Below are 10,251 nucleotides of genomic sequence, written 5' to 3'. Positions count from 1 at the left end.
GCTGAGCGCACCTGGGCCCCCCCTCGCAGCCCCCCGGCTCTGAGCCAGGCGGGGACAGCTCGCTGAGGCTGAACCCCGAGTCCCGGCGTGGCCGTGGGACCTCCCCAGCCCACCCGTGGGGTGCCCCTGGTGCAGCCCCCACAATCTGCGGCTCCCCAGAAGGCTGGAGGCCCCCCGATGCTGCTGGAGCCGGGCTCGGCCGCTAAAGTCCCGTCGGTGCCACGCTGTGGGACATTGTGGGGGGTCCTGAGCCCCCCTGGGGTCCCTTTGGGAGGTGAAATCCCACCTGGGGGACACGAGGGGGAATTTTGTGCTGGAAAAGGCAAATCCCGGAGTCGGGGACGTCCTTCGAGAGCTGCGGACAGCCCAGGTCACCCGAGTCCTGCGGAGGGACAGCGGTGGCCGTGCTGCGGCTGGGGACACGTCCTCGTGGACCCCCCCAGCGAGACTTCACCTCGTGCTGGGGGGGTCCCAGCCCCACGGCTCGCCCCTGCCCCACGGCGCGGGGGGGCTGCTGCCAGCCCCTCACGCATCCCTGGGGACGGGGACAGGGATGGGGACGGGGACAGGGACGGGGACGGGGACGGGGACAGGGACGGGACCCTTTGAGGGGTCCGACCCCTCCCCATCCGCACAGCCCACGGCCACGGCTTCGGCCTGGGACATCCACTCTGCCCGAGCGGCAAAGCCTGGCTTCACCTTAATAAAATAATAATAATTAATAATTAATAATAATAATTAATAATTAATAATAATAATAATAATAAAACACTCAAAACCGAAGGCCTCGGGGCGCCCTCTGGGCACGGACCCCACTCGACTTCACCTCTACCCCTTCCCCCCTGACCTCGGGGTGCTCCAAGCCTGGGCAGCCCCCCCAGAACCCCCAGGAGGGGCCATACCGGGGGGTCAGCGCCCCCCAAATCTCCACCCCCCTCCCCAGATTCCCAACTGGTTTGAACTGGTGTTGGCTGGGGGGCAGCGCGGGGGGGACCCCCGGGTGCCTTGAGCAGCCAGTGAACCCCACCCCCCCAAAACCCCCCTCCCCAGGTCCCGGCTTTAGCGTCTCCTGTGTCCGAGGGGTTCTGCCAAAATCGGGGTGTAAGACCCCAAAAGATCTAAAAACCGAGATTCACGGACCCCCAGCCAGGGGTGTGGGACAGATACGGGGTGCCCTGGGGACAGGGGGTGACCCCAGGGGAGGAAAACTACGGGGTCCCTGGTGGGGGAAGGCCCGGGGTGTCCCCGGGAGGTGCAGGGACCTGGGAAGGGACAGGCATGGGGTCCCCGGGGGGACGGGCAGCATGCACGGGGGGCCAGGCAGAATTCCCTGGAATTACGGGATCCCGGGGAGGGACGGCTACGGGGCCGCAGGGGGACAGGCAGCATGCACGGAGGGGACACGGGGTCCCTGAGGGGACAGGGGGATGGCTGCGGTCCCCAGAAGGGACAAGGGGGGCACGGGCAGCTCGCCCGGGGGTGGGGGATGCCCCGCGGGGAGGGGCGGGGGTCCCGGGGCGGCGGGCGGGCAGCGCGGCCGTGCCAGGCCGGAGGAATGCGGCCGTCCCGGCTCTCCCGGGCCCGCGGCCGCCCCGGTGCTTCCCGCCCGGGGCCGCGGCGGTGGGTGTGGGAAAGCTGCAGGTGTGCGCTTGGGCAACCGCCCGCCGCCCTCCGCTCGCCCGCCGCGGCCCCCGCAGCCCCCCGAGCTCCCCGCGGCTCACATTCACGCGAGACATCTTTCCCCCCCGCCCCTTTTTTTCCCCATTTTAGCCACGATTCAGGCCAAAAATGGGTTTCACATCCTCAAGCCCCACAGCCAAAACGGGGCTCCAAGGGGTGGGGGCCAGCTCAGCATCCCCAGCTGAGGCGGGGGACGTCGCCAGCCCCCGAGCCCCCGCGCGTCGCCCGTGGGCGGCTGTGCCAACACCTCGTGGGCGACGGGAGAACGGGGCTGGCACGGGGTGGGGGCTGAGCCCGGGGTGCCCCAGTTTGGAGGGGACCGTGGGGAGGGCGCCGGGGGGCTGCGGCCGCCCTCCCCGAGCGGAGGCTCCCGGGTTTCTCCTCTCCTCTCTCCCTTTCTCCTCCTTCCTCCCCTTTGGGCTGGACGTGCCCGGGCAGCTCCTGCTCCTTCGGCTCCCATTGATGTTCCTCCCAAACAGCCCCGCCGCCTGCCAGCAGCCTCCCGAAAAGAAAAAAAAAAAAGATTTGGGAAGCCGGGGGAGGATGAGTGTGGGGGGGAGCGGGAGGGAGAACCGGGGCGGGAGAGCGGGAGCGGGACAAGTGAAACCGCCGCGGGGCAGCTCCGGCTGCGGCGCTCCCCAGCGCCGCGGCGGGGGACGGGGCCGTGCCGCCAGCGCTGCCCCCGGCCTCGCCACCGCTCCCAGCACAAGGTGCCAGCCCTGCGCCCACCCCCGCCCTAAATCCCTTCGGAGACCGGCCCCGAAGGGTCCCCCCGGCCCCCGCCCCACCTCCATCCGTGTCCCCCCCCGGGGCTCAGCGGCTCAGTTTGTGGGGGCGGCCGTGCCCCCCTCCGGCTCCCTCTTGCCTCCCTTGGCGGCCGACGGGTCCCCGGCGCCTTTGCCCTCGGGCTCGGCCCCGTCCTTGCCCCCGTCGTGCGTCTTCATGTGCTTGCCCAGGTGGTCGCTGCGCATGAAGACGCGGCCGCAGACGGGGCAGGAGAATTTCTTGGCGCCCGTGTGGGTCTGGAGGTGCCGCTGGAGCTCGTCGGAGCGGGTGAAGCGCTTGCCGCAGAAGAGCCAGTTGCACACGAAGGGCCGGTCGCCGCTGTGCCAGCGCAGGTGGGCTTTCAGGTGGGAGGTCTTGGCGTACGCCTTCCCGCAGCCGGGAATGTGGCAGTTGTGCAGGTGCTTGCGCTTCACCCCCTCGGGGCACGGACCCCCCCTCTCCGCCTCCTGGCAGTTGGGGCAGCGGCACGCCGCCTGCCCCCCGCCCCTGGGCACGGCCCGCCGGGCCCCCTTGGGCCGCCCCCCGCCCTCGCCCTCCGGCCCCCGCGGCTCCGGGGGCGCCTCCAGCGCCTTCACCCCCTCGGCCGCCAGGAGATGCTGCGCCGGCGGGGGCAGCAGGTGGGCGGGGGGCGCGCAGAGCTGGTGCTCGCCCCCGCCGTACCCGCCCAGGCCCGCGGGCAGCCCGGGGTGCGCGGGCACCTGCAGCCCCCCGCCCTGCCCGGGGGGCAGCTCCATCCAGCTGGCTCCGGCGTGCAGCTCCCACCAATTGACACCTCCGCCCTCCTCGCCGGGGGCTCCGGGGTGCGGGGGCCGAAACCAGGGCTCGTAGGGATGCGCCATGTCCGGGGCGGCCGGCAGCAGCTTGGCGTAGGCTCCGGGGGCGGCGGGGCCGTCGGGGGGCAGCTCTAACCTCGGGGGGCCATGGGGATCGTAGGCGCCGGCGGCGGCGAAGGCGGCGTCGTCGGGCCCGGGCAGCGGCAGCTCGGGCGGGGGCAGCGGCGAGGCGAAGTCGGGGGCCCCCGGCGCGGCGGGGCCGTGGGGCTGGAAGGGCTGGAGCGGCTGCAGGTCCAGGTGGGTCGGGGAGGCGCGGGGCGCGTCCGAGGGCTGGGATCCCAGGGAGCCGCAGACCGCCGTCAGCATTGCGGGGCGGCGGCGCGCACAGACCTGCGGGGCCAAGCGGGGCGGGCGGGGAGGGGGGAGAAGAGCTGTGAGAGGAGGGGGGGGCAGCTCCGCACCCCCCGCCCCTGCGCGCCCCGGCACCGGCACCGGCACCGGCGGCGTCTGCAGCGCCCGGCAGCCGCGGTTTGGGGGTCGCTGAGCCCCCAGCGAGGGGGTTGCGCTGCTCTGTGACACCGCTGTGACACCGGTGTGGTGGCACCAGTTTGGGGGGGCACCCCTTACGCCCGTCCCCGCCCCCTGCGGACCCTGTGCCAGCCCCTGGTGCCGGTGGGTCGCGTCTGCAGCAGGAAGGGGTCGGTGCCTGATTCCGAAACCCGAGGAAACCTCCAACATCTGCTTGGTCACCCCCCGACTGTGCCCCCCAACACTGCCTGGGTCCCCAAGGGGACGTAGGTGGCATCCCCAAGCCCGTGGAGGGGACGCGGCACCCCCGAGGCCAACCTGTCTCTCGGGCATCGCAGCCGGGCTGGGAAAGCATCACCCCCCTCTGCTCCCGCCCCAAGGCCGGGGCCCAGCTGGGAGTCCTCGGGCTGTTTTTTGGGGGGGCTGCACCCCCGGGCTGGTTGGCAGCGGGATGAGGCAGCGGAGCCGCGGGCCGAGCCCCCGGCAGCGCTTTGAAGCCGGGCTCGGGACTGGGGTGCGCCCGCGGCCCCGCGCCCCCGGGGCACCCCCGGGGCACCCGCGGCACCCCCAGACCCCCGGGCACCCGCAGGCTCCCGGCAGGGCGGCCGTGACTCAGCGGGAGCTGTGCAAACCCCACGGGGCTGGGGACGGGCCCCACCCCGGTGTCGAAATCCACCTGCCGCCACCGGCTCCCGCCCCCCGGCTTCCCGCCGGCGCCGCGGTGAGGGGCGGCCGGGAGCCCCCCTCCCTGAAAGCCCCCTCACCCCTGGCCGCTCTCGTCACCATCCCCTTGTCCCGGCCACCCCCGCACTGCTCCCCCCAGCCCGCGCGGGACAGGGACAGTCCCTCAGGGACACACTTGGGGGTGCTGGAAGATTGGGGGTGCGGGATCCCCTGAACGGACCCCCAGTGCCCCCCGATGCCAACGCTGGGATTCCAGGGTCCCCACAATGCTGGAGACCCCTCAGCTGCGCGGGGACTCCGTTTTCCCCTGCCAGCCGTCACCCAGGAAGGCAGGGGGACCCCAAAGATCGGGGTGGGAGTTTGGGGGGGGTCCCAAAATCCCCCCGACGGGACCCGCCTGTACCTGTGCTGCCGACACAGGTGGGGGCTCGGCCTCGAGCTGGTGCCAGGATGAGCCCCCCGGGGTGGCAGCTGAGCAGATTTTGGGGTCCTGCCCCCCACCCCAACCCTGCGGGCGCCCTCCTGGGGACTGTCCCCGCCTCCTGGGGACACCAGCGGGCTCGGAGAGGGCTGGCACTGCCGGGGTCCATCGCTCCCACCCGCAGCGGTGCTCGGTGGGGTCCTGAGCCCCCCCAGCCCCTGCTCCCCAAATTGGGGTCGAACCCACAGAGCGCCGCGGTGCCAGCCCGTCACGGGGCTTTGGGGTGGCGGCTGGCACGGACAGGGCCCCCCCAGATCTGGGGGCTGAGGGACATCCCCCGGCCCCCCTAACCCCCGCGGGAGGGGAGGGGACCCTCCGCGCGGGCCGGGGTCGCTCCCACCCCATCAGATCCAGCACGGGGCTCTCCTGGAACACCCCAATCCCATCGATTCCCCCCCGGCTCGGGAGCGGGACCCCCCAGTGCAGCCCCACCGTGACCAGCGGCACCATCCCCCCCCATGCCAGCTCCAAACCGGGGCAAAAGGGCCACGACCGGGATGGGGGGAGCGCTGGGAGAAACCCCCCCCCTGCACGGGCCTGCCTCAGCCAGGCACGGAGCCTCCCAGGACATTTTTCCATCCGGGAATGATGACAAAAATCCCCAGGGGCCCCCAGCGTCCTCCCTCCCTCCCTGGCGGGGCTCAGCGACGCGTTGGCCATTTCACCGCAGGGAAACTGAGGCAGCGGCGGGTGAAGCGTCCCGTGAGTCACGGTCCGGGCTGGGCAGAGGCGGCCCGGCCCCGTCTCCCAGCTCCGCCGGTGCCTCGCCCCGCGGCGGGGCCGGGCGGGCGCCGCTGCCCCCAGCACCGGGAGCCCCGACGGGGGGCACGGGGGCGGCGGCGGGGCCGGGCCCGGGGGCTCGGGGGATGCCGCGGCTTTGGGGGGGATGCCGCCAGTCCCGGGGGATGCCCCGGGGCCGGGGGGACGATGCGGGGTCGGGGGCGTGCGGTGGGTTCGGGATTGTCACCCCCGCCCGCCCCGCGGCAGCGCTCCCCGGGGATGTTTCGGGAGGGGAACGGGGCCGCCCCGGTGGCGGCGGGGGGGTCCAGCCCCCCGCAGGACTCGGCACCACGGGAGGGGTCTCAGACCCACGGGAAGAGTCGCGGTCCCGAGGGGAGGGGGTCGCGCTGGAAATCGGAGCGAGGGGACACAGCGCGGTGCCCCGGGAGGCGGCGGGGCCGGGAGCCCCGGGGCTCGGTGGCCAGCGGACGCGGCGGGGTGGCGAGCAGGGACTTGCCGGGGCCGAAGCGGCCGCGGCCGCGTCCCTGCCGTCGGTCAGGGCAGCCACGTCCCCGGGACCATCCCGGGGGTCCCATCCCCGCGCCCGGTAGCACCGGGGGTACGTACGGGTCTAGCGGCAGCGAGGTCCCGGCGGGTCCGTCCTCATCGGCGTGGCGCGGGCGCTGCTTCCCGAGGGGACCCCGAGGGACCCGCGCGGCTCCCCAGGGACGGGGCACCCACTGGGCCGGGCGAGCAGGAATGGCCGGGTCCCAGCCCGGCGGCCGGCTCTTCCCTCCGCCCCCCCGCCCAGCTCCACCCCCGGCCCCGGTGATTTTAACCCTTGGAGGCAGAGCCGCAGCCCCGCCGCTTGACAGGAGCCGGCTCCGGTCCCAGGATCCGGCGGATGAAAGCGGAGGGAGGGGACGGGAAGTTCGCAGCAGACACCGCAAACAGGGGGGTAATTAAAGAAGAAAGCAACAACCGCCTCCCTCCCGCGCCCGTGGCCGCCTCCTCCCGCCACCCCCCACTCCCCGGAGACCCCCGGGCGCCCCTTTTGTCCCCACCCCCATCCAGGCACCGCAGCTGTCCCCCCCCTCGCCTGTTGGTGACACACAGGTGGCCGCCCTCTCCTCCTGCCACCCTCTTCGGAGACCCCCGGAGCTGTCCCCGCATCAAGGGGTGACACACAGGGGTGGCCGCCCTCTGCTCCTGCCACCCCCGCGGGGACCCCCGGTGTGTGTGCCCACGCCGGGGGTGACACACAGAGGCGGCCACCTGCTCCTGCCCGCAGGGGTGTCACCTGTCCCCGTGGGGGGCTCGGTGCCCCCCGTTGCGCCTCGGTTCTGCGCCGTGGGGTCAGTGGGACGCGGGTGGACACAGGGGACAATTTTGGGGGTCAGCTGGCAGGAGGGAGCGGGACACAGGACCCACCGTGACCCCGATGGATTTGGGGCAACCCAAAACCGCCCGGGAGGTGCTGGCCGAGCCTGTCCCCGCTCGGCCGGGGGTGTCCAACCCCCCTGTCTCCCGTGTCGCCCCCGAGGCCGCCGGGAGGGACGATCCCCGGGAGCTGCCGGGTGACAACGCCACGGCCAGTGGAGCCACTTAATCACCGCCGCGTCGTGTCCCCATTTCCAACCCCTGCGCCCGGCTGGCGGCCGCCACAGCCCCGTGGGGACCCCGGTGGGCACGGTGGGAGCCCCCAGGTCCCCAAATCCCACGGGAAAAGGCGCTGGCGGCCCCGCAGAGCCGGGACAGGGCTGGCAGCGCCGGGATCGCGGCTGGCGCGTGGGAGCCCGCAGCTCCCGGCCAGCCTGGCGAGCGCCCGGCCGGGCGGAGGGTGCAGGGAGCTCCTCCCTGGCCCCGGGGAAAACTCTCCTGGTTTTCATCATCCCGGCAGGGACGGCTCCGCCGCCGCCGCCACAGAAACGCGGCTGCCCTGTGGGCTGAGCGCGGCCCCGCGGCCCGGCCCCGCCGCGCTCCGGGAGGGGCGGCCCGGGAGGGGACACGGGGATGGGGACACGGGGATGGGGACACGGGGATGGGGACAGGGGGATGGGGACACTGGAATGGGGACACTGGAATGGGGACACGAGAATGGGGACACGGGGATGGGGACACGAGGATGGGGATTACGGGATGGGGACAGGGGGATGGAGACACTGGAATGGGGACAGTGGGGTGGGGATGGTGGGATGCGGACACCGGCATGGGGAGACGGGAATGGGGACACGGGGATGGGGATCCCGGGATGGGGACACTGGAATGGGGACACTGGGGTGGGGATCCCGGGATGGGGATCCTGCCAGGGGGATGCTGGGATGGGAAGGAGCAGGCCAAGCAGCTGATGGGGTTCCTGGTTGTGCAGAAATGGGGGCGGACACACACCTGGGGCTCTGTAGGGCACATCTGGGGGGATTTGGGTGCACCCCAATCTCAGGGTCCCACTGTGTTTCCTCTCCTCTGCCTGCCCGGGAGGATCCAGGGCTGTTCCTGTGGCTGCTCCAGTTTGGGGACCCCCAAGTGTTGCTGGGGTTGGGGTGGTGGCCTTGGGCTCCCTGGCTGGCCCTGGGGGCCGGACTGTGGCCATCAACAGCTCTCTGGGGCAGACTTGGCATGTGCAGCTCCAGCCATCCTAATTCCCATCCCAATCCCAATCCCAGTTCCCATCCCAGTCCCCATCCCTGCTGTGCCACCACAGAGAACAGGGACCGTGTCTCCTGGTCCCCAGCTGCCCCTCAGCCACCCTGCACGCGTGGCCTGTCCCCGTCCCTTCGCTCCAGGGGCTTCTCCCAGTGCTCCCAGTGCTCCCAGTGCAGGATGATCCCAGGCGCTCCCACCCCGGCCATTCCCCACTCCAGGAAGGGGCTGCAGGGTGGGAGGATGTGGGGGACATGTGGGGACAGGGATGGGGCTCTGGGAGGGCCACGACCACCTCATCCCAGCAGCACTGCAGCCCAAAACCCCCCTGGGACCCTCAGACCCATCCCAAAACTCAGATCCAGGCTGGGATCCTGCTTGGATGAGTCTGGGAGCAGCATGAGGTGGTGGTACAGGAATGGGGGCACTGGGGGGACCAGGATTTGGGGTCTGGGGGCTCCTGGAGCCCCCCCCCCCAGCAGAGCTGGGACCACCCAGGGCAGGGAATCACGGCGCATCCCAGGGGGGATCTCCTCTCAGCACCGAGTGTCTGAAACCCCGAGCCGTGCCTTGAAATTACTGCTAATTACAGAGCTCATTTGCATAAATTATAAGGCAAGAGGCAAATGCCTCCAATCCCTCCGAGTGAACAGGCAGCGGGGGAGGGGGGACCGAGGGGGGACAGGGGGGTTCGGTGCTCCCCAAAACGGCAGCGGGGTGTCCCCAGAGCCTGGCATGGGGGGGACACGGCCCTCGGTGGGTGACAGGGAGGGGGACAAGGGCAGGGTTGGGCGGGGGGTGGCACTGGGGGTTGGGGACAGGGGAAATGGGGGTGGGGGATGAAGAGGGACAGAGGGACAGAGGGATGGAGCAGCACGGTCACCTCGTGCTCCCCCCAGTCGGGGAGGTGTGCGGGGAAACAGAGGCACAGCGATGTCCCCCATGTCCCCGGGGGACGCTGAGGGGACAGAGGGACATCGCGACCCCCTGCCAGCCCCGGGGCCGAGCGCTCCGAACGCTCCCGGTTCCGGGAAGGCGGCGATTCCCTCCGGGGCCACCAAAATGGGTGCCCGTGTCGCTGTCCCCGTCCCGCTGTCACACGGGGGTGTCACAGCGTGGCTCTCGGCTCATCCCTGTCCCCGAGCACGTCCCTGCGCGCCCTCCCACGCGGGTGGGTGCCGATCACGCACTCGGGGTGCCCCGGGGGCGGCTCTGCCGCGGCTGCCACAGGGCTGCGCCGTCTGGGTCGCCCCGCGCCGAGGGGACAGCCCGGGGGTGGCCGCGGGGCCCCAGACGGGGACAGACGGAACTGCCGGGATCCTCCCCGCGGGTTTTGGGGGGCCCCACGCCCAGACGGCCCCGAGGGGGTGACGCTGGGGTGACGTTGAACCTGCTGAGCCTGGGGGGGACCCCGGGACTGCTGGAGGTGGCACGGTGGGGACGATGCCAGGTGAGGAAGGGATGGTGGTGGCACTGGGTGGGCACAGCCCTGCGGGGTGGTCGCAGTCCTAGGGGGGTGTCACGGCCCCCCGGGGGTGTCCCGGTATCCGCTAGGACACCACCCCCTCGCTGTCCTCCAGCTGTGCCACCGCGGCGACAGGGACGGAGCCCCGCGGCAGGCGCCGAGCCCGGGGCACAGCTGGCACGGCGCTGCCCACCCGCTCCCCGAGGACAGGGCCGCCTGCCAGCCCGGCAGAGATCTCTATCGCGATTATCGCGACGGGGTTGCCCTGCCCGCAGCGCGGCCGGGTCACGGCGCGCCCGGAGGCGGCGTTTCCTCAGCGGGAGCAGCGATTGCTGCCGGGACTCGACCTCTGCGACGCGGCGACGGAGCTGGCGGCTCGGCGGAGGGTTAAATGCGATTTTTAATTTGAGTTTTAATTAGTCCCGTGCTAATCTCGCTGCCGTATCTGCGCCCAGCCGGCCCGGCTGTCAGTCACGGCCTGGGGAAACCTGCCC

At 72.1% G+C, this 10,251-nt stretch overlaps 2 protein-coding genes across 2 annotated transcripts in view; both read right to left on the bottom strand.

Moving 5' to 3' along the window:
• The window catches only part of MRPL10 (mitochondrial ribosomal protein L10), a 112,967-nt gene that overhangs the window by 12,909 nt on the left and 89,807 nt on the right, over positions 1–10,251 (bottom strand). The gene's annotated exons all lie outside the window — the stretch shown is intronic.
• On the bottom strand, positions 2,487–6,698 carry SP6 (Sp6 transcription factor). The gene is made up of 2 exons (XM_068211961.1): positions 6,280–6,698; positions 2,487–3,629 (listed from the first exon to the last, which is right to left on the bottom strand). The coding sequence occupies exon 2, from the start codon at positions 3,603–3,605 to the stop codon at positions 2,502–2,504; it is 1,104 nt and encodes a 367-aa protein (XP_068068062.1). The 5' UTR covers positions 3,606–3,629; positions 6,280–6,698; the 3' UTR covers positions 2,487–2,501.

Source organism: Anomalospiza imberbis, chromosome 22 (genome assembly GCF_031753505.1).
Source record: "Anomalospiza imberbis isolate Cuckoo-Finch-1a 21T00152 chromosome 22, ASM3175350v1, whole genome shotgun sequence".
Lineage (NCBI taxonomy): Eukaryota > Metazoa > Chordata > Aves > Passeriformes > Viduidae > Anomalospiza > Anomalospiza imberbis.
The sequence above is the reverse complement of the archived record's forward strand: the minus strand, read 5'-3'. Positions and strand labels throughout refer to the sequence as shown.